Raw genomic sequence first — 24,657 nt, forward strand, 5'->3', positions numbered from 1 at the left:
CATGGCAGTTTAACAAGCGTGTAAACAACGAGACTCTATAGCAAGATTGTCTGGACAAGTGAGGACACAAACACATCAGCTACCAAAATATATTTCCCTGCTGCATGTGATGACATCGGCAAAAGTTTGGATGTAGCAGCAATGCCTTTTCCCCCCATACTGCCTGATAGACAGGTAGGAGATTAACAGCCTCTGACTGGCAGGGGCTTTGAAACTACGGTAGCCTATAACAACTTTTTATTCATTGGTCATTCATTGTGATATAAATTAGTGACATTTTCCCCAAAATACTCATGGTTCTGTGCTGTTGGTATTTGGTAGCCTATCTGATGCCAGTGCAGTGCGGCGCCGCATCAATTAACGATAATGACGGGAGGCTTGCGCACCAGAAGGATGATGTATTCGCGCAGATTTTCAGTCCTAAATATCAAACATGTTTGATATGAAAGCATTCATATTGACTTAAATATTTTGTTCATATAAAAAACGTGTGTAGAGCACAGTGGTAGAGTACATGTAGGCTATGTTATGAAAAAAGTATCCATCGCTGCTGTAATTTTAAGGAAAATAAAAATATATATATATTTCCTATCTATCCCTTGCTGCCACTGGAAAAAAATAAAAAATAAAATAAATTCCCTACCGACCATCACCTCAACTGACAACCAAGAGGAACCAAACTTTTTTTTTTTTAGGCTTTATTGAACACTGCCCTGTATGGAGATATCTCGTACAGTTCTATTGCAAATGAGATTTCTTTAGACATAGGCCTACTACCTCTTCTCTGAAACAGTCAAATTAGGTCATTCCGAATGGGGGATAAGTGGCATAATAGCCTATAAGTTAAGAATGCTCACTCTGATGGTCATCATATTTGGAGAGGGAAATACCAGGCTGAACTACATCACCAAAGAGTCAGAATGTGAGTAACCCAATAAAATAAAGTTGATCTAAATTACAAACCGCCTGGAGCGGCTGGAGCTCAGGAGGTAGAGCGGGTCGTCCAGTAATCGCTTTGGATAAAAGAGGTCGGTGGTTCGATTCCCACCTCCTCCAGTCTGCATGTCGAAGTGTCCTTGGTCAAGATACTGAACCCCAAATTGCTCCTGATGGTGTACCAGCACCCTGCGTGGTAACCTGCCACCATCGGTGTATGAATAGGTGAATGTACCTACTGATTGTAAAGCGCTTTAAATAAAAGCGCTATATAAATGCAGGCCATTTACCATTTACCATAAAACATAGAAATAACAAGGTGTAAATATTGGAAGTTTTATTGAAACTGGAACATTAATCCAAGTATAATAGTAATCATAATACATCATACACAATCACAAAAACAGACTAGAAAAAAAAATAACCAAGGCAAAAATAAAACCGAACAGAGAAATAACTAGAATGACCGCAACGCGGACATATGCCTCCGCCATTAGTTCATTCTGGAGTCCAAATCAAAGATTCCGTCAAGGCGCTCCTGTGATGTTGCGTTACAGAGCTTGGAAATTGGGTGTGTGAGAGGTCACAGTGACCTTGAACTTTGACCACCAAAATGTAATCAGTTCATCCTTGAGTCCAAGTCGATGTTTGAGACAAGTTTGATTAAATTCCGTCAAGGCATTCCTGAGATATCGCGTTAACAAGCTTGAAAATGGCGTTCGAGAGCTCACCTTGACCTTTGACCTTTGACCACCAAAATCTAATCAGATCATCCTTGAGTCTAAGGCGATGTTTGAGGCAAATTTGATGAAATTCCGTCAAGGCATTCATGAGATATCGCGTTAACAAGCTGGAAAATGGCGTTTGAGAGGTCACAGTGACCTTGACCTTTGACTTTTGACCACCAAAATGTAATCAGTTCATCCTTGAGTCCAAGTCGATGTTTGAGACAAGTTTGATTAAATTCCGTCAAGGCATTCCTGAGATATCGCGTTAACAAGCTTGAAAATGGCGTTCAAGAGGTCAGTGACCTTGACCTTTGACCTTTGACCACCAAAATCTAATCAGTTCATCCTTGAGTCCAAGTCGATGTTTGAGACAAGTTTGATTAAATTCCGTCAAGGCATTCCTGAGATATCGCGTTAACAAGCTTGAAAATGGCATTCGAGAGGTCACAGTGACCTTGACCTTTGACCTTTGACCACCAAAATCTAATCAGTTCATCCTTGAGTCCAAGTCGATGTTTGAGGCAAATTTGATGAAATTCCGTCCAGGCGTTCCTCAGATACCGCGTTAACAAGCTTGAAAATGGCGTTCGAGAGGTCACAGTGACCTTGACCTTTGACCTTTGACCACCAAAATCTAATCAGATCATCCTTGAGCCTAAGTGAATGTTTAAGGCGAATCTGATGAAATTCCGTCCAGGCGTTCCTCAGATATCGCGTTAACAAACATGGAACATCGTACGGACGGACGGACAGACAGCCGTACGGACAGCCGTACGGACGGACAACCCGGATCCATAATGCCTCCGGCCTGGCTATCGCCGGCGGAGGCATAAAAAGTGGCTGCTTATTTGTCCAGGTATATGGACACTTTTTTCACAGCCAAAGTCCAAATATCCAAATATGAAATACAGTATCAGGCCTTTGTTGAACGTATTATGACCCTACCAAATTATTGTGCCAGTGTTTGGGAGTCTGGAGCACATTCACAACCTTATACTCCATGGACTGCAATTGTAAGGATTGCAAAAGACTGATGCAAACAAAACTGTCTAAATATTGTCCAGTCTGGAGGCAGCCTGTCTATCTGGAGACAATCATGTTTAATATATCCTTAGTATCATTGTCCATTTGTCATATTAAGCTATCACAATGTTACATTCTTCCCTCTTCTGTGTATCATATTGTAACCTTTTTCCGGTAGTATTTGGATCTTTCATTGTTGCTGCGCGTATATAAGATGTTGGAAGGCCAACAGAGAAGCACTGGCACTTTCCACTCTCTCCACAGTTTGGATCTTTGCAATACAAGTGAGTAATGTCTCTCACTTCTGTAGGTGCTGGGCATTTCCTAAATGGGACTGGTCAAATGGCTCCGTCTCTGGCAATACATCCCTTGACGATAGGACTCCATAACAGGGGTTTGGGCATGTGACTGTGAAACTATATCAGTGTCTGATACATTGCTCTTGCTGTCTACCAGCATGTCATGCACTCACTGGCTGTGACACAACAAGTAGTTTGTACAGAATAGGAAAGACAACAGCATTCACCAAACTCAAGACCCATCTCAGTGAGCTCAAAGATCTGGCCCATTTTGGACTCTGCCAGCGTGGAGGAGTCTTTACCAGTCGCAAGAGAATTTGCGCTTCTGCTTTACGGAAAAAAGAAAAAGGAAAATGGACTGATGTGCACAAACTTGGATGAACTGAGATTCAAGATTCAAGAGAGATTCAAGATTCAAGATTCTAGATTTTTATTGTCACTCCGTAGTACAAGTATCACGTGTGAAATTCTTGTGCTGTAGACTCCGTTACAACATAGTATAAAAAAATAAAAACAAGAGGCAACAAGCAATAAAGCAGTAAGACACGCCACAGACAGTGGCACATATGTGCAAATGGCATGAACATACTTTAAACATAATTAAACATAATTAAACATAATAACATTCTGTTAGGTGCAAATACCATATGCCTAATTAACATACTATTGTACATTAGTCATACGTGATGGTAGCAGCTGCAGTGCGGTACAGTACGGCTACTACACTATTTGTATATGTTAAGGAGTCTCGTGGCCTGCGAGAAGAAACTGTCCCTCAAGCAATTTGTGCGTGCTCTTGGGACCCTGTATCTCCCCCCTGAGGGTAGCAGGGAGAACAGACTCTTGTGGGGGTGGTTTGTGTCTTTGATGATCTTCATGGACCTCCTGAGGCACCGCTGGTTGTACAGATCTTGCAGTTCTGGCAGCTCACATCCTGTTACATGCTGGGCCGCACGCCTCACCCTTCTTAGCGCCCTGCGGTCCATGGTGGTGCAGTTCCCGTACCAGGTGGTGAAGCAGCCAGTCAGCAGGCTTTCAATGGTGCCTCTGTAGAAGTCCCTGAGGATCTTTGGCCTTAACCCGGATTTCTTCAGGCGTCTGAGTCCGTGTAGTCGCTGTTGGGCCTTTTTGACAACAGTGGCGGTGTGGTTGGCCCATGTCAGGTCCTGGTGGATATTGACTCCCAGGTACTTGAAGCTGTCCACCCTTTCCACCACTGTGCCGTTGATGGTGATTGGGGGGTGTGCGCCCCCCCCCCCCCCTTCTGTAGTCTACAATGATCTCCTTTGTCTTGGAGACGTTCAGAGAGAGGTGGTTGTCCTGGCACCACTGTTCCAGGGCCTCCACCTCCTTTCTGTAGGCTGTCTTGTCGCTCCTGGAGATCCGCCCCACGACCGCTGTGTCGTCTGCAAACTTCACGATGGTGTTCGAAGTTTGAGTCGCCACGCAGTCGTGGGTGTAGAGGTCATACCAGAAGGGGCTGGAGACGCAGCCCTGTGGCGCTCCTATGCTGATGGTCAGTGGGGAGGAGGTGAGGTTGCCCACTCTCACCACCTGGCGGCGGTCTGTTAGAAAGTCCAGGATCCAGTGACACATTGCTGTGCTTAGTCCCAGATCCTTGAGTTTGCTTACCAGCCTGGAGGGTACTATGGTGTTGAATGCTGAGCTGTAGTCCACGAACAGCATTCTCACATAGGTGTCCTTCCCCTCCAGGTGGGAGAGGGCGGTGTGGAGCACTGATAGATTTCTCTCCCCAATCGATGGTATTTTGATCAAACATTTCTCCATAGGCCCAGTTTGGACTCAAAAGGAGGCAGATACTTCAGCATGGCGGCCCTACATGCTGATATGAAAATATGCAATTACAGAGATGATCTTGTCATTTGTTAATTCAAATATATCTTTAATTATGTTTAACTGTTCTGTTCTAGGTCATAGGAGGAGCGGCTGAGTTTGTGTAATGATGAACTTTCTTCATTTCCATTAGGAGACGTGCTGACCATGGGAATTAACCATTAGAAGGGTCTGTGGAGTTGAACAATGTTTTGTGTGTGACAAGCTGTTGTTTTAAGCCTTGTTTAAGGAAGGTCTGGAGAACATTACACAGGGTCTCGGATGGCCGGGTGGATAAGCTGCACAAGGACGGTCATTTAGGATATGGTTGGGGCAGAGGTCACGGAGATCGGCTGACAAAAGGACATTCTTTTAATGTCTCTGCTCAGTCACTTAGTCACTTTGGGATAAGGATAACAACACAGAGTTTATGGCTTTTCTCTAGGAGCCACATTCCACAAAGCCCCCAGATGAGGGGTTTCTGTGAGAAGCATCACAGTGTTGTATGTATATTGATGCATATTGTGCATATATATCTTACTGATTGACTGAGATGATTGGATATCTGATATGAAATAAAGTTTAAGAGCATACATTAGATGCGCTGATTTTTCCACAGAAAAGAGAAGATATGCTCAAGGACACAGCACCAATGAGAGGAGAGTCTGATGTTGTGTGTTGATTAACTTCAATTTGTCCCACTTGCTGCACGATAGGAGAGTGCTATAATATTTAGATAAATGATAGCCTATTATATTATTGTAATTATAGAATGGGAAATAAAGGTATAGTCGAATTAGTTAATAAGTGGTAATTGATAAGAGTTTCTCATCCGGGTTAAACGGGGTGAGTTTTTCTCTGATTTGTTGAATTTAACTATAAGAAAGATGTCCTCTTGCTCTTTTTACACCTCCTAGAGGTGGTTTTGGACCAGGAGGATAGTAAGTTTGAGCTGTAGGAAAAATTGTTCCAGCTTCAGACTAATTAGCTGAATTTGATCTTATCCAGGATGTAGAATTAGTTTATATAGTCTAAAGTAAACCATAGATAAAGTGCAATAGGACTTTAATAGGTAAATAGCTAAATTAGCTGACCCAAATTATAAGAATCAAAATAGGAATTTAAAGTAAATATATTAACAGCTGCTTTGGTAGATAGGAACCAATAGATAACTATTTCAAGGAGAAGGTTAGTGCTGTGACCTCCAGTGGAAGCCAGGTCACATGATTGCGGACCAAGAGGAGGAGAAAACATGCCTATCATAAGAGTGACAGACCAATGACAGCTCAAGCAGTGAAGGATGTCCCCCAGGAGGAGGAACTTTCAAGGAGAGACCAGCCCACACATGAAGATGCAGTTTAAAAGGACAGGCAAAAGAGAAGGGAGGGGTCGGTTTGCAGGGGTCTTCTTTTGACCTGCTACATATTTTGCTGTGAGGGAGAGACCACTGGAAATCCACCTCAGAGATCTCTGATGGGGTAATATAAATACTTGACCTGTCTTTGTACTGAATATGCTAAATCCTCTATATAAAATAATGTTCTAAATATCAGAATTGCTTGTTGTATTGATTTTTCATATATCTGGAAAGATTGGACACACTGGAAAGGTATTAACATATGTCACACCTTCTGATTGGAGTGGGCAGTTTTTAGCTAGGATGAACGAGGCACAGACAAACCTTTCCATCAAATGGTGACCCCGACGTGATTATGATCCATATTTTGAAAAAGCAAGCATTCTGATCAAGCATTTCAGGAAAACAGTGGCTTAACATCCCGGGAAAATATCAATAAAGGGTTTACGGATTACCTTTTTCATAAAAATATCTGCATTGGCTATTCTAAATTATTGTTACACTAACTGGATTCCACAAATGCTGTAATTTATCAATCAAATTTAGGAACCTGTACAAAGCTGGTCAGACACGTGTTTTGATATTTTGGAAAGACCTGTGGGCGAGATTGTACGTCAAAAACATCTGCCCAAGGCCGCTAGCATATGTGAGGGGATAAAAGTAACTTTCTCAAGATCATATTGCTGATTGAGTGCATGTGAGGAATAACAGTAATTTTCCAAAATCATAGCAAAGATATGTATTTATACAGAACCGGCGAGTTCTGGAGAATTCCGCTTTGTACAGAGAGCATTAATGCTCAGGTTTTTGCATTTTATTGTAATATATCTTGAAGGTTTTGGTATAATATGAATTGTGAAAAAATCAGCTAACTAAGATCATAAAAGATTATATAAAATGGGGAAGAAATAACACTGAATTGTCTAATAATAGTAATATTAATATCCATATTTTGAGTTGAATTTTAGATTCTTCCAATTTATGTTGCTATGTAAATTAGACACAAAGGTTTATGCTATAAATTCAAACAACAAGGTGAATTTAATGCAAGATTGGGTCACGTTGGGTTAGTATTCCTTTGTATTTTTGTGTTATACTGCTTTATGATCCATAACTTTGCTGTAAGTTCGAGAAGAAGAGAATGAATGTAAATGATTTTTAAATTCACTGTGCAGGGACGCCTGTCACAGTGGAACGGTAATATGTAAGAGTATAGTATATAAATAGAATCAACAGTATTTTGACGCTTATGAAAAAACTGTTTGTGGAAAAATACACCACAAGTTGATGCGCGCAGCTTCTAACCAAGGGTCCGGGTGCAGGCAAATGGCCGCGGTGAGTGGGCTCTGGCGTCCATACAGGAGAAACCTGTGAGTCTGTCTGGCGGAGTTGGGCTGCAGAGCGGAGAATTGTAGATAGCCTATGAGTTATTTTGCCGTCAAATTGGCGCTGTTAAGGTCGCGCGACAGTTCAAAATAATAGCGTATGCTTTTAACGTTAGATTTATTTAGAAATATAAATGGATCTTTTAAGAGAGTGGTGGATTCGTTAGAGGGTAAAGATATGGAATGGGATTAATGGCCTATGGCCTATGGATTATGCGAATAGATATAATAGGCGTCACATAATATGTCCTCCCAACTAGTAGACATGATGTATGCGTGAGACGGGGTAGATTATAAGCATGACCGGCTCTTTACGCATTCAAAGAAATATAGCTCAGTTGGTAAAGCGCTCGGGTTTGAACCTGTGAAGTGTGCGGTTCCATAGTAGCCTAATGGAACAATGTCTGTATGTAGTAAACGATTGACTGTTAAATCAAAACAGACATCGACAACCTTTATTTAGTTTTTGTCTGTCCGTCAGTCTGTCTGTCTGTCTGTTTGGTTGTCTTTTATCTGTGGGTCGCTTGTAGTGCAAACTTCACATGTCGTTGGGCAGAGAATGTGTGTGTTTGTGTGTATGCGCGAAAGGGGAGAGCATGAGGGGGTGTGTGTGTGTGTTTGTGTGTGAGCCATGTTAGAGAAGGAAGCGGAGTTTCCGGCTGTTTCCAGCGGAGGGAGAGGATTGCTGACGCGGCGAAACTCCGAGAGAAACGCCGCTGGCGGGTCCGGCTCGGGGGGGCTAAGCAGCTGTACATCAGGTAGAGGTGGTTTTCTTTCAGGGCTGGTACAGTACGGGCCAAGGAGGGTCTGACAGCGAGCAGAGCACCAGACGCGGCTTGTACCGGGCGGTGGCGAGCCAGCAGCTACCGGAATGGCCAGAAGGGTGTCGTGCGTTACTTTTGTCTGTTAAAATGAAGTTGGTAATGTACAATTTGATGCAAGGGGGAACAAACCCTTTCAGAGGAACTTGTAACACCAAACTGTCTGTTTTGCTGCAGCTCGCAGTGCTGCTTTGTCCTGGACCTTGCTTCCTGGATCTGTTGAGAGGTGGAGGGGGGCTGCTCCGTGCGAGCTCCGTTCTGTTCAAGGTCTATATGATAAGTGAAGTGACCATGCGCAAAGACTGGGCGTGTCTAAAAACACACCATGTCCAAGAATGTTGTCCCTTGAGAAGGTCAAAGAGGGCAGCCCTTTCCTAAGGGTGGGGCTGCACGAGTGGGGTAGGCTCTTGAGCAAGGCATTACATCAGGGCAGCGGTGCTGTAAGTGGCTGATTATGTAGGCTATAAGTTCCATGTTTGAGTTGATTTGAGTGTGATAATTTGAGATAGATAGGATTTTATGATACTGCATGAGTGATGGTTGGATGCCGGGTGTGAAATTTGATAGAAACGGATGTCATTGTTGATAATGCTGATAGTATGGGGCGTGAACGTTCATTGTTTCTATGGAGAATGAAAGCATTGATTATAATATTTAGATTGGCGAAATGGTGCTGTGTTTTGTTGGTGTGGCTGTGATATGGGAAGTGATGTCTGTTACTCGTTTGAGGTGTCAATTGATCTAATGATTATTGATAGTTGTTTGATTAATTTAGACCAAAGGGGGGTCCCCATACATTGTGGAATGCATGGTGAATGAATGCATAGAATATAGAATGGACCCAGATGGAAGGTTAAATCTCAGCAAAAAACACACTGACTCAGATATAATAAATTATGAAAAATAAAATAGATTGGACTGGAAGTACAGAAGGGGGGAACACTGAATACTGCACATCATTATATAGTAATACGTACTGAATAGAAAGTTTGCAGTGACACATAAAAGAACAATAGTTATATGATGAGTTTGTTTAGTTGACAACTTTGCATAAATGAAGGGTTTGTTGATTAACTTGAAAATTCTCTCTGTCGTCCCTATAGAAGAACTAGCTCAGACCCAGATAAGATACACCATCATTTTTCCGTTTGAGAAAAGCTACACATAGTTAAATTTATACTTAAAGTACGCTGGAGATGGTTTCAAAAGTATCTATAAATAAGTCAATGCCCTCTGAGGACAGACAGTCTTGAGTTTGCGTTTAGAGTATTGTGAACAATGTTGGCCCTCACTGTTTTACCTAGTGGGGTTATGCCATCCCCAAAATTACTCAAGTGAACTGCCAGGGGTCTAGCCCGCCCCTCCCCCACTCACAGCACCTTCTGGGGTTACCCTCCGCCCCATTGTTTATTGCCACAAGTTTACAAGGTCAGTACATTGTCACTCTGTAAGCTATGAATGTTCACTCAGGAGCCATCTTGTTTATGAGGTGCATTGCAATCAAATTATAAAAGTAAACAATTGGATATGTACTCACAGAGTATCTCAAACATTATCTGCCGTACAAGCGACTTGTTGTACTAATAAAAATACAAGAAATTATTTTGTTTAAGATACAGGCACATTGTGAAATCTGATGTTTTCAGGTACAGTGGTACGTCACCAGAGGACCACACACCGGGACAATTCCAATATCAAAGATGTGGGTTTCATTTTTGCATAGTGGGATCTAAGCAAATCATCATGCACACATTTGGTTACAAATGGAATCAAGGGGGTATGGGTGCAAATTGGGACAAGGGGGCAACCAAAATATGACGAATTTGGAAATGAATACATGCACTAATGGGGTTAAGTTGTGTTTGTGCTGAGGTTTAATGTTGTCTAAGTGGGTTCCAGGAAAGATATGGGAACAGTTATGCTACTAAATGAACTGAATGTTGTCGTTAGGGGGGTTTCAACTGGGGGTTATGTTAGATTCAATAAGGAGCCAAGATGAAGAGCCAAGTTGAAGAATATGTTTAAAATAACTCAAATCACAGTGCTATAATATGCTATGTTTCAGGAGAAGCAATTGGACCGTCCGGTGCCGCATTGGGACGAAATAATGGAGTAAAGTTCACACCTATAGAATAGGTGTGAAAGGGGGATTGATAGATTTCTCTCCCCAATCGATGGTATTTTGATCAAACATTTCTCCATAGGCCCAGTTTGGACTCAAAAGGAGGCAGATACTTCAGCATGGCGGCCCTACATGCTGATATGAAAATATGCAATTACAGAGATGATCTTGTCATTTGTTAATTCAAATATATCTTTAATTATGTTTAACTGTTCTGTTCTAGGTCATAGGAGGAGCGGCTGAGTTTGTGTAATGATGAACTTTCTTCATTTCCATTAGGAGACGTGCTGACCATGGGAATTAACCATTAGAAGGGTCTGTGGAGTTGAACAATGTTTTGTGTGTGACAAGCTGTTGTTTTAAGCCTTGTTTAAGGAAGGTCTGGAGAACATTACACAGGGTCTCGGATGGCCGGGTGGATAAGCTGCACAAGGACGGTCATTTAGGATATGGTTGGGGCAGAGGTCACGGAGATCGGCTGACAAAAGGACACTCTTTTAATGTCTCTGCTCAGTCACTTAGTCACTTTGGGATAAGGATAACAACACAGAGTTTATGGCTTTTCTCTAGGAGCCACATTCCACAAAGCCCCCAGATGAGGGGTTTCTGTGAGAAGCATCACAGTGTTGTATGTATATTGATGCATATTGTGCATATATATCTTACTGATTGACTGAGATGATTGGATATCTGATATGAAATAAAGTTTAAGAGCATACATTAGATGCGCTGATTTTTCCACAGAAAAGAGAAGATATGCTCAAGGACACAGCACCAATGAGAGGAGAGTCTGATGTTGTGTGTTGATTAACTTCAATTTGTCCCACTTGCTGCACGATAGGAGAGTGCTATAATATTTAGATAAATGATAGCCTATTATATTATTGTAATTATAGAATGGGAAATAAAGGTATAGTCGAATTAGTTAATAAGTGGTAATTGATAAGAGTTTCTCATCCGGGTTAAACGGGGTGAGTTTTTCTCTGATTTGTTGAATTTAACTATAAGAAAGATGTCCTCTTGCTCTTTTTACACCTCCTAGAGGTGGTTTTGGACCAGGAGGATAGTAAGTTTGAGCTGTAGGAAAAATTGTTCCAGCTTCAGACTAATTAGCTGAATTTGATCTTATCCAGGATGTAGAATTAGTTTATATAGTCTAAAGTAAACCATAGATAAAGTGCAATAGGACTTTAATAGGTAAATAGCTAAATTAGCTGACCCAAATTATAAGAATCAAAATAGGAATTTAAAGTAAATATATTAACAGCTGCTTTGGTAGATAGGAACCAATAGATAACTATTTCAAGGAGAAGGTTAGTGCTGTGACCTCCAGTGGAAGCCAGGTCACATGATTGCGGACCAAGAGGAGGAGAAAACATGCCTATCATAAGAGTGACAGACCAATGACAGCTCAAGCAGTGAAGGATGTCCCCCAGGAGGAGGAACTTTCAAGGAGAGACCAGCCCACACATGAAGATGCAGTTTAAAAGGACAGGCAAAAGAGAAGGGAGGGGTCGGTTTGCAGGGGTCTTCTTTTGACCTGCTACATATTTTGCTGTGAGGGAGAGACCACTGGAAATCCACCTCAGAGATCTCTGATGGGGTAATATAAATACTTGACCTGTCTTTGTACTGAATATGCTAAATCCTCTATATAAAATAATGTTCTAAATATCAGAATTGCTTGTTGTATTGATTTTTCATATATCTGGAAAGATTGGACACACTGGAAAGGTATTAACATATGTCACACCTTCTGATTGGAGTGGGCAGTTTTTAGCTAGGATGAACGAGGCACAGACAAACCTTTCCATCAGCACGTGTGCTACTGCATCCGCTGTGCTCCTGTTGGGGCGGTATGCGAATTGTAGCGGGTCGTGGTCCGGGGGGAGTGTGGGGCGGATCTGTGATATAACCAGCTTTTCGAAGCATTTGCTGGCTATGGGCGTGAGGGCACCCTAGACAATTCTGACTATTTGGTGATGTAGGGCAGCCACCTGGTTCATACCTCAGCAAATCTGATGAGGAAAAGAGTGAGCATTCTCAAGTTATTGGCTTTTTTGTCACCTTTCCCCTATTCGGACTGGCCTAATTTGGCTCTTTTTCAGGGATTGGGGTAGTTCTAAAGAACAGCAAAAAAAACATTTTTCCCCCCATTTTTTTGTTGTTGACAAGAATCAATTTCATTAATGGGAGACCCTAAAGATAAAAAAAAATCATTGTTGTCATTTGTTCTACCTCGGATAGGGGTATCTAAAAAACTAAAGCCTTTTTTGAGGACTTGCTAGACTACTCCCTCCCCTGATATTTAAAACAGTTTGAGTGTCTAGAAAGGTGCTATATAAATCCAATCAATTATTATTATTAATCATTAGCCTCTCGGGCTTATAGCCTAATCAATGTCATTATCGTCTGGGGCTCTGGCTGCAGTTGCGGCGTGTGGATCATTTTTGCCGGGCAGGGAGGCGGTGTCTCTCGCTGGACTACATCTCATGATCATAAACCGGATAATCCTGTGAAGTTGTCCGCTATCTTAACGCCCTAAACTAGTAACTCGCGTATTTAAATGTTAGTTGAGTTACTAAACTTTAAAAAGTAATTAGATTAGTTAGATTACTAGATTATTAGATTATTAGTAGGGATGTCACAATATATCGTCCCACAATATATCGCGATATCAAAACGTGACAATATGTATCGTTGAGATGAAATCTCATATCGCGAGAAAAAGAAACTGAACATGGTGGCACTGATCTGCATCTGATTGCATGCTCGCTCTCCTTTTCATTGCTTTGTTTGAACAGATGAGGGACGTTACAGACACGGAGGATGAAAATGGTGAAATTACTCAAATTAGCGTGGAGGATGCACCCTCAACTTACAAATCGATCGCAAAAAAATTGTGAAAATATTGTATCGTATTGTTATCGTGAACCCAATGTCGTGTATCGTATCGTATCGTGAACTGAGTGTATCGTGACACCCCACTAGTTACTGCAAAAACTAGTTTATTTACAGTAGTTACTCCCAACACTGGAGGTTAGTGAGGCTCAGATTGAGCATGGTACCATCGTGGCTGTCATGAAGAAGTTCCATGGCAGCAGCGTGCCCAGACCCAGCATGAAGAAGATCAGCCACACGCCACGGAACCTGCAACAGTCACATGTTATTTGTCAGATATTTTTGTATAAGTATAGTCAGTCTGATTTGGTTAATTTAAAAACAATTCAACAATAAAATCCAAATTTGTGTTCAAATGTGCCCATTTGGGTCTGGCCTTCTATCAGTCGGACGGCTTCAGACCAGAAACTATAGCAGCTGCTTCCTCTGAGTATCTATAGCTCCTAGGGGTTGTTGACCCATGACCTGTTGACTTCTTGTCCTGTGGGGCAATAGGTCTCACATGCTTGAAAAGAGAGGTGCATCTAAAATACACATGTTGTCGACTGAACACATACAAACTGTTATTTTGGACATTCATTCTTACATGGATTTTAAGTTGACATTGTGGCCTTCTCTTCAGCAGAGAAGATGCTGTTTTTGGACCTAGTGTGATAGTATAAGAAGACCCAGTTGACCAGAGGATGCTTTTAGGAGAGACACCGCCGCGGTCTCTCCTCCTGGTTGCAAAAAATGTTGTCATGACTGTCTTGTGAACAAACTAAGTAGTTTCTTGTAATTGGCAAAATGATGAAGTAAACTGAATTATTGTTTGGAAAATCTTAAAACTTGTCGGGACATTGAATTATTCAATATTATTCAATCATTTGTTTATCAATTGGTTTATTAATTGTTTTTTCTCCATGACATTTCACAAACCATTCAACAAAAGATCTCCACGTTAAAAAGCAGTAGTTCCCAACCTTAGGGTCGCAACCCTAAGTGGGGTCGCCTGGAATTCAAATAGGGTTGCCTGATTTTATCTTATTTATTTTTTTAACCCCAGACCCGATTGGGTCACTTGTGTTTTTTTTGTTATTTATTTTTTTGTTCTGAATTTAAATTGATAATCTCTAAAGGCACTGACAGGGTTCTGCGCAGCCTCGACTTGGAGCCTTGCGCCGACTAGCGGCGACAGCGATACTGTGCATACTCGAACGTAACGTTGGCTGTGGTACACGTCCAAAACACTATGTCCATTACATATGACGTTATCATGTCGTTTACTAAGAACTTGCAATCATGTCGGTGGGGGGACATTTTATTGTCCCTCCATTTCAAAACTCATTCCGGTGAGCCTGCAGAAGGCTTTGCTACATTTCCGCCAATCAGGGAGGCCTTACAAACAATACTTGAGCTGATTGCCCACCAGGAAAAAGCAATCCAGGCTCTGGCTTCCGAAGTCCGAAGTCCTTGGTTCTCCTGCCGGCCTTTTGCCTAGGCCGCCATCCCCCGGGGGAGAGCCCCCCGTGGCTCTGCCTTCGGAGACGGCGGCCCCTGCAGTTCCTTTGGATCCTTCTTCCAAGTTTGGGGCCCCACCTTCAGAGCCCGCGGAGTTTAACTGTGGGTGTCCTTCTTGTTGGTCCCCACTGGACCGTGACATTGACCCTTTTGATGGTCTCCAGCCTCCCATGTTTGGATCGTGCCCCGGGGGATGGCCGACCCCAGAGGATCCACCGGAGTCTGCAGAATTTCTGTTCTCCAGATATCATCCTTGATGGTCTCATTGGACGCCAGGTGGCCGTAGAGGGGAGGGTACTGTTAGGATGATGTCATCATTACTACTGTGATGTTATAGTTCACTCACTGATGATGTCATAACACAAGGTGATGTCATATTCGGGACCTATAAAGGTTCTGTTCTGCAGGTCCTCTGCAGTTGTTCATAAACTAATCTCGCGACAACACTCTGCAACCGTTCCCAACTTCGAACCTTGCAGACCCAGCTATCAAGTTCCACAGCGTTCCTACTCATCGAGACTTCAGTTTACCAAGTGTGTCTTGGCCATCAACTATCCGCGCGTAAATCCACCAGTCTCACAGCATGCCTGACACATACTGGTTCATTTGGATTTACAGTTTAGATACGCTAATTAAAGATGTACTAGGCAGTGATGGGCAAGCTACTTGGAAAATGTAGTAAGCTAAGCTATCAGTTACTCTCGATTAAATATAGCTAAACTACATTGAAGCTATCCCCAGAGAAATGTAGCAAGCTAAGCTACGAGCAACATGGCAAAAGCAGCTTGCTACATCAAAGCTACTTTTTTTCTCACATTGAATCAACTTCATGTCAAAGAACAACTTTCCACCAAACAAATAGGCAGGCAAAAAAAATCTAATTTTGATTGTTTATTATAAAACACACTGAAACTCTCACTGGCACAAATAAAACACACTGAAACTCTCACTGGCACAAATAAAACACACTGAAACTCTCACTGGCACAATATTCAAAAACAGACAATAAAACCTGAACATCTTCTTCATCACTGCCAGTGGCTCCCTCTGGCTCTGCCATCTTTCAAAGTTCGTTGCTGATGTGACTTCGGCAGCACATGACATATTTACACATACGCCGAAGCTAACTAGCTAGCAGCCCGACGGCTCAACAACAACATATATTCTGATACAGTGTGGTTCGCCTTTAACCAAGATCTGTATTAATCTATTAGGCTGATGAATGAAGCCTCGTATGCCTGTGCTGATCTGGTCCATCTGCGCTACCTGAGCGAACCCGAACCTCGGTGCCTTGCTACCCAGTGAACAACAGCTAGCATCAGCCAGCCCATAAGCTACCAAATTATAGCGGAGGGCTTCTGCTGGTATCCATCGCGGTCAAGGAACTCTCTGACTCACAGAGCCTCGAGCCCCGTGCTTTCACGGAGAACTCTCTGATCGCAGAGCTCCAAAATCCGCGGACCCTATCGGATTATTATAACGACTTGGATGATCAACCATAAAGCTGGATACCTCTAGCTGCTAGCATTTGGAGCTGCTAGCTTGAACTGAACTAGGCTACCCAAACAGCTAGCCCTCATCAGGCTACGACCCTAGCATAACAAGCTAACCAACAGTCACCTATCCCAGTCTACTTCTATCTGCTTTTCCCCCATATACTATGGGTCCGTCCATTTTGTCTCCAGATTGCCCTGGCTGCCGTCACATGAGCCAGAAAATAACAGAACTAGACGGCCGGATATCTTTATTATATTCAATCCAAGATGATGAGCGGCTCCTGGACTCACTAGCCGAGAACGCCTCTCACTTTGCAGAGCCAGACCCCCCGGCCAGACCACAGCAGGCGGAGGATCTGTGGCAACTATCCGACTCCCCCCTGGAGCTGTCAAATCGCTTTGCTGTGCTGGACCCCTCCACTCCAGCCCCTCATGTAAGCATCAGCAGCAACGAGCACCCGACAAGCAAATCTGCACGTCGTAAATTATTAGAATCTGCTATAAAGAATCACGCGAAGGCTCCGGGAGATCTCATCACTCCGGACCCGGGAAGATCCATCACTCCAGACCTACCAAGCCCTTCAGACGCAGAGAGGACGACCACCTCCCCCCACACATCCGCTACTCTGCACCCACCGAGAGCCCCAGACGCAGTGAGGACATCCATCTCTACTCGCACCCCCATCACTCTACTCCCGCTCTCCCGCGATCACGCTACCGGGAGCGGCGTTGGTGCTCTCACTGAAGCCTGCCACACCAACCTTGCTGGCCTGCTCCCCGGAGAGAACGGGATCACGGCTGCAACTGGGTCTATTGAAACTCAGCCTAGAGAGGGGGACTCCATCTGCCCTCCTATCACTCACCCTGCCGACGCTGACATTCCAAACCCCCCGGTATGTGAAACCATGGTTATCGGTGACTCTATTATACGCCATGTCTCTATAACTAACTGTGAAACTAGATGCTTTCCAGGCGCCAAAGTGGCAGACATTGACAATATGTTACCACGTATGATGCCCAAACTGTCTCAAATCGATACACTGGTCGCTCATATTGGCACAAATGATATTGCAGATGAACAATCAGAGCTGCTAAAAGTGGCTTATGCCAAACTTATAGATTGTCTCCTGTGGACTGGCAGGAATTTCATTGTTTCAGGGCCCTTACCACACTTACGTACAGGCGGAATGATACTTAGCCGTATTTTTCAGCTGCATAGGTGGTTGAAAGGTTTCTGTTCATACTGGAACATCCCTTATATTGATAATTTTCTACTGTTTAGTAATAGGCATGACTTGTATAATGGAGACGGGCTCCATCTAAACAAAAAAGGTGCTAGGATGCTGTCCTCAAACATAAAATATACTCTGGACTCCCTCAGGTGGGAACCAAATAATAAATGATGTGCACCCAGCCCACGCCCCCCAGTCCATCAGACTTTGTATTTCCAGTCTTTCCCCCAGCCTGGGCTTGGGCTGCCATCAAACTCTACTTTTTCTACTTTTTCTAAATATATTTTTCCTTATCATGTCCATGACACAAGTAACTTGTCTCTTCCTAGGATTAGTCTCGGTCATGACTCCTTTTGTACTAATTTTTCTAGTACTGATAATTATGTAAATAATATCATTAATGTTTTAAACCCCTGTGCACGACTTCCTCGTCATGCATCAAGACCGAGGGGAGCTGTGAAAGGGAATCTTTTACCGATACAAACCGCTCCTGTCCCTCAGGATAGCATTAATTCTAGCTCTGCTGACCTGAGGTCCCCTCAGGAGCTTCAAGCCGCTGGCGGGTTGAAATTCCTTCACTTGAATGTTAGGAGTTTGCTGCCCAAATTAGATTTTATTTATGTGTTGATTAATTATGCTGATCCTGACGTCCTCATCATCTCTGAGACATGGCTCTCCAGCAGAGTCCCTGATTCAGATGTAACCATAAATGGTTACAACCTATTTAGAATAGACAGGAGAGCTAAAGGAGGAGGTGTTGTAATATATGTAAAAAACCACCTTGTTGCTCACGTCTTAACAACATCCTCCATTCCCAAATGCTTTGAATGTACTGTTTTGGACATCTGTGTAGGAGGCGATATTCACATTGCAGTATCAGGTGTCTATCGCCCCCCCTCTGCGCCAGGCTCGGCCCTTGAAGAGCTGGATGATTCTATCACATTTTGTTTCTTCTGAACTGGTTCTTCTAGGTGATTTGAACCAGGACTGGATCTCTGAGACCTCCTCCTCTCTGAAGCAGCTTTGCCTACAATTAGATTTATCACAGCTTATCCAACACCGGACAAGACCAAACAAGAAAACCCCCTCAAAGTCCACTTTAATTGATATTATTTTAACGAATAGACCACTGAAATATCCCCAGAGTGGGGTTTTTGCACAAGGCGTCAGTGACCATTGCCCAATAGCATGTGTCAGACTGACTAAAGCCTCTAAATGTAAAGGTAATTTTATAAGACGACGCAATTTTAAACACTTTATAGAGCAGGGCTTTTTGCACGACCTCTTTCACTCCGATCTGGGGAGGCTGTGTTTAGTTCCTGACGCGGAATTAGCCTCAGAACATTTTTCTCTTGTATTTAACTCTCTTGCTGATAAGCATGCCCCCTATAAAACTTTTAGAATAAAAAATCGTTCTAGCCCTTGGTTCAATAGCTGCGTTAAATCAGCCCTACGTCTTAGAGATTCGGCCTGGTCCAAGGCGAGATCCTCTGGTGCCCCTGCAGACTGGTTACAGTTCAGGAAGTCTAGAAATAAATGTATCAGTTCAATCAGAAAGGCCAAGTCTGACTTCTACTTAACTTCACTTAGCAATGCACAAGGAAATTCAGCTAGTTTCTGGAAAACAGTTAAATCACTAAAACCCACAACTGACTCCGCCCTCCCTCCTCAGATCATTGGTGAACATGGCATTGTAACCGTGCCAAAACGGTAATAAATACACCATGGGTAGGAGCACCTCAGTAAGTATGTAGGAGACAGGACACAGGATAGTTTTGACAATGCTTTACTCAATCTCAAGGAACAACATTACAGTACAGGCATTAGATAAAATCCGGTGGGCAGTCCACACAGCACATACTGAACAGGCAATAAAACACACAAACTGAGAAGACACTATTAAGACTCAGGTAAAATAAGGTTCAGATGATTGTGGGTTATATGCACTCAAAACACACAGGTTAGTAGGGATCGACGTTACAATGTTCCTTGAAATATAATAAAAGCACATCCAACACAGCAAAGTAAATCAAAGGGCTAAAAGGCAACAATATAAATACCAAAATACAAATTAGAATCAAGATGCGTGCACGCAAAGATCAGCGCCCCAGAGTGACAGGCGGGAGGACAACTAGGTAAGCAGGAAGAATCTCTCTGCTATGGAAGCAAGGTTTAACTCGATGGCCCAGCACCATAAGCTCACGATCAAAGAAAGGTTTGTTCTCAAAGTCAAAGTTTACAATACCACCAGGAACAGATGCACACAGCCTCCGCCTTACTCACTCTGGAACCCTGCCGACAGTCACTGCTAACAATCCTTTAATAGGGAAGACGCCGACTTGATTGTCCCGATTTGCCACAGCTGTGGCGCAGCTCACCGGCCGACCGGAAGTGAAGGAGAGAGAGCGCACATTACTGAGTACCAAAGTAAAAGTCATACCAATGAAATAAAACATCCCGCTGCCCTCGTTACAGCATAATCTCAGAAAAACTGCAAATGTGTGACGCCTTTAACCGTCACTTTATCTCTGCTGGTTATTTGTTTGACAGATCTTTTAACACCACGGTCCCCCCGGTCCAAGCGCTGGCTCCACCAGCAGAGGATCCTCTGACCACCTCCCCGTTTGCAGACCGCTTCTCATTCCGGCCGGTAAACACAAACGAAGTCTACAGGGCTCTATCAAAATTAAACATAAAGAAATCAAAGGGTGAGGACGATATTGCCCCTTTCTTTTTGCACCTCGGTGCACAATTGATCGCCCCCCCGATTGCTCATATCATTAATTTAACGTTTATCTCGGGTGAAATTCCCTCCGTCTGGAAGACCACTCAGATCACACCTCTGTTTAAAGGTGGCGACCCGAGCATTCCAGACAATTACCGACCAATTTCCAAGCTGTGTAGTTTAGCTAAAGTCCTCGAATCACTAGCGAATGAACAACTACGGGCCTTTCTAGACGCATACAACATCCTCCAATCACATCAATCCGGGTTTAGGCCCAGACACACCACTGTCACTGCTACCTCTCTAGTTGTAAACAATATACTAAACTGCCTTGACACCCGCCAGCATTGTGCAGCCCTCTTTGTCGATCTGTCAAAGGCGTTTGATACTGTTGACCATAACATTCTGTTGAACAAAATGGCCTCCATTGGTCTGGATGACCACTCACTCAAGTGGTTCGCAAACTATCTTTCCGAAAGAAAACAATCTATTGTCGTTGACAACATAAGATCCAGCTCCCTATCTATTGGTAAGGGGGTCCCCCAAGGATCCATTTCTGGACCAATACTGTTCACCCTTTACATCAACAATATTTTTTTCCCTATAGAGCATTGTAGCGTACATTTCTACGCGGATGACACAATCCTATATTGTGTTGGGGACACCCCTGCTCAGGCTGTTGAGAGGTTACAAGCCGCATTCAATACTCTACAGCGGTCCTTGTTTGACCTTAAATTGGTCCTAAATTCAAATAAAACTAAATGGATGCTTTTCTCGAGATCTCCTCTTGTCAACGACAGTTTAAGTGTAATTACATTGCAAAATGACCCAATTGAACGTGTTACTTCATATAAATATCTAGGCATCTGGCTAGATGCCAAACTGTCCTTTACCGTGCATATAGATCACCTTGTAAAGAAACTAAGGAGGAAAATAGGTTTCTTGTATAGAAATAGATCTTGTTTTTCATTCTACACTAGAAGATCGATTGTTCAATCTCTAATATTGTCTGTTTTTGATTATGGAGATATTGTGTACATGCATTTTCTTACTCATCATTGTATTTTGTATGAAAAGGTGAGCTGGCCCTCTCTGACAGCTAGAAGAGAACAGCACTGTCTCTTATTTATTTACAAAGCCTTGATTGGACAGCTTCCACTGTATCTGTCTTCACTTCTTACTCACATCAACACCAGTTACTGTACACGCTCGCAATCTCACCTCAGGCTGCGTATTTCACGAGTGAGATCCGAACAAAGAAAGACTGCTTTTTCATTTTATGCCCCTAACAAGTGGAATATACTCCAGGACACTCTGAAGCTGGAGAAACTGATCTCTCTGGACTCATTTAGAGTACTCCTCGAGAGCACACTGCACGAGGAATGCGCATGTTTTAGTTGATTATCATTTGTTCTTATTGCTCTTATCTTGTCTGTCTGTAAACCCTTGTAAATGTTCATTGTAACAGGGCGCTCATGAAAATGAGAGCTTGCTCTCAAGAGCCTTCCCTGTATAAATAAAGGCAAAAAAAAAAAAAGCAAGGATGAGACAACACTTGCTGTCCGTCATAATGGAACTGGAAATGCTTTATTGGCTACACAGGCACACTTGACATATGCAATGTCTCGTGCTTTGCTCATGGATTTTCTCTGGCGAGTAGCTTGTAGCTTTTGTGGGAAGCTACAAGCTACTTGGGTGAGGTTAAGATGAGACGCGCCTGTGTTACTTTCGCGCCATTTTGGCGCGAAAGAAACAATAGGACAGAGGACAGAGCGCGGCCAAGATGGCCGGCCTGTTGAACGATGAAGTTGACTCTTCTTATTATCAATGCTTCACAGCAGCTAACATCGCTGGTATTGTTGTGTAGCCGAGTAATTGGGCCCGCCTATTCACACTTTGATAATAAAACAATAAACGAAAAAAGGCCCTTTTGACGACCCCACCCGGGCGGTGGGCACTCGAGGACATGCGGACGGGCACGCACTCCTTCAGCGTTCACAGCGTCCCATGAGAATCTAACCCAGGACCTTCGAGCTGTGAGGCAACAGCGCTTACCACTGCACCACCGCACCCCCCTAAGCACAAGTCAAGTCAAGTCAAGTTTATTTATATAGCCCTAATTCACAAGCATGTCTCAGAGGGCTTCACAGAAAATATGTCTAGCTAACTCTAGCTGACACAACAGTAGCAAGAATATACAGAATAAAGATAACATTTGAACAATTGATAGAGAAATATAGAAAATATATAAATGAAGGATAGAGCAGAGGAGAGAGCAGGAGAAGGGAGGAGAGCAGGGGGAATGTGAGAGAGTGATGGGGTGGGGAGGTAATGGGAAATGTTGGAGGGTATAGGAGGTGGGGAAGGAGCAAGAGGAGAGAGCAGGAGAGGGGAAAGGGGGGGGAGCGGGGGGGGTGTGTGGGGGAGAAGAGAGCAGGGGGAGGGAGGAGGTGGGGAGAGAATGGGAAATGTGGGAGAGGAGAGAGCGTATGGAAGAGTATGGGAGTATAGGGGAGTATGGGAGACTATATGGAGAGAACAGGGAAAGGAGGGCTAGCTGACACAACATTAACAAATTACAGTAGTAATAATAACACATCGAACAATTATATGATAGAGAAATATAGACACACATCTTGCAAACGGACATATGTCGATTTCTTAGCAACCAAACTATGCCTAATTTAATTGGCTGCAAGCCTTTAGTAGTGAGTCCCTTTGCCAAATAAACACATGTTCACATAGAGTATAGAGCTTATGGGTGCCTCGCTTTAGGGAAGAATGGGTGCCATGCTTTAAATAGTGGCGGAATATTGGAGGGGATAGAATGTGTACTATGCTTTAGAGTAGTGAGGGAAGGGGGGAAGAGGAGAGAGCAGGAGAGTGGAGGAGGGATGGAGAGCGGGGGGGTGTGGGGGAGGAGAGGGCAGGGAGAGGGAGGAGGTGGGGAGAAAATGGGAAATGTGGGGGAGGAGAGAACAGAGAAGGAGAGGTGGGAGCGTGCAGGGGAGGGAGAGCAGGGGGAATGTGAGAGAGGGGAGAGCAGGAAGTGGCAGGAAATGGGGAAAAATTGGGGAGAAGGAGCAGAGGAGGGGAGAAAGAGGAGAGAGCAGGAGAAGGGAGGGGGGAGAGTGGTGGGATGTGGGGGAGGAAAGAGCATGGAAAGAGAGGAGGTGGGGGGGAATGGGAAATGTGGGAGAGGAGAGAACAGGAAGGGAGAAGAGGGGAAGGAGCGGGGGAAGGGGGAAAGAGAAAGAGAGGGGCGGGGGGGAGAAGATCAGACAAACTGACTACTCTAGACATTAACCAGAGCTAACTGGGACATAGGGGATCTACCTAATCTACAGCCTAGTCTGGCCTGTCCTATTCTGCTCTAGTCTGATCTTTGCCTAAACACTATAACAGGTCAGCCTATAGTTAGGCTGTAGCTAATCTATCTCCTACCTAAGCTATTCTAAACCAACCGGCAGCCCTCGACCAGTGATGAGAGCACCGATGCCCCCCGCCCCCACACACATAAGGCGTGGGAGAGAAGGCCAGGCCGGCCCCCCCACCCCCAGTGAACGCAAGAAAACCTTTCCACCATATGGTGGCAATCCACCACATGGATCGCCACATGGATTGCCTCAGTGACTTGGCTGAGGAGGAACCTTGTGAGGTCGTTGTACTGTAGGGGTCCAGCTATGGACCCCATCTGGGGACTCCCCTCCGAGCCAGGCCGAGAGATGCCGGGCTAAACCATGTACAGAGTTTCCGATAATGAAACTCTGTAAATGGTTTATTATGGAAATAAAATTTACAAAAGAACAGAAAATTGAAAATGTAAAAAGGAGTCCAACAAAAGCGAGCACAGGCTTCTTGAAGTTGTTGTACTGCTCTTGTCCCACAGACTCAACTTTATAGACAGATAGAGCAGCAGCTGCAGATTCACACACCTTGCATCTAATGTAACGAGGTCTTTACTGTCCTCCTCAAAGGGATTCCCATTGCTCAGCAACACCTCCATCAGATCTTTGACATGGCGTTGAAATCGGTGCTGAGATGCATATCCTTCCTCATGATGAGGACGTTCTTCATTATCATTGCTGTCGCTTACAGTAGTAAACTCCTCAACGACACGGCTGATTTCTGGGCCACTCACGATGCAGCGTTCCAACATGTGAGGGTTCTCTGTCAGACCAATTACGCCACCAACTCCTTTCACCCTTTTGTTGGCTTGATCAATTGGCAAGGATGAGAAATACAGATTGCTTCAAGTTATCGTCCAGTGTCCCTTCTCAAACTCTGCCTGGATACTAT

General features: G+C 43.7%; 2 protein-coding genes across 2 annotated transcripts in view; both read left to right on the top strand.

Moving 5' to 3' along the window:
* LOC310786958 (CUB and sushi domain-containing protein 3-like) overlaps window positions 1-5,777 on the top strand; it is a gene marked incomplete at its 3' end in the record, with an annotated part of 313,431 nt that extends 307,654 nt beyond the window's left edge. Inside the window, exon 33 of the mRNA XM_083648289.1 lies at window positions 5,737-5,777. Within this exon, the coding sequence (XP_083504415.1) occupies window positions 5,737-5,777 (41 nt within the window). The remainder of the gene's footprint in view (window positions 1-5,736) is intronic.
* A 7,808-nt stretch (window positions 5,778-13,585) lies between these two features.
* The window catches only part of LOC310786959 (receptor-type tyrosine-protein phosphatase S-like), a gene marked incomplete at both ends in the record, with an annotated part of 72,795 nt that continues 61,723 nt past the window's right edge, over window positions 13,586-24,657 (top strand). Inside the window, 3 exons of the mRNA XM_083648290.1 lie at window positions 13,586-13,662; window positions 14,886-15,007; window positions 16,591-17,316. Coding sequence (XP_083504416.1) covers window positions 13,586-13,662; window positions 14,886-15,007; window positions 16,591-17,316 — 925 coding nt within the window. The remainder of the gene's footprint in view (window positions 13,663-14,885; window positions 15,008-16,590; window positions 17,317-24,657) is intronic.

This window comes from Poromitra crassiceps, assembly GCF_964638095.1.
Source record: "Poromitra crassiceps genome assembly, chromosome: 12".
Lineage (NCBI taxonomy): Eukaryota > Metazoa > Chordata > Actinopteri > Beryciformes > Melamphaidae > Poromitra > Poromitra crassiceps.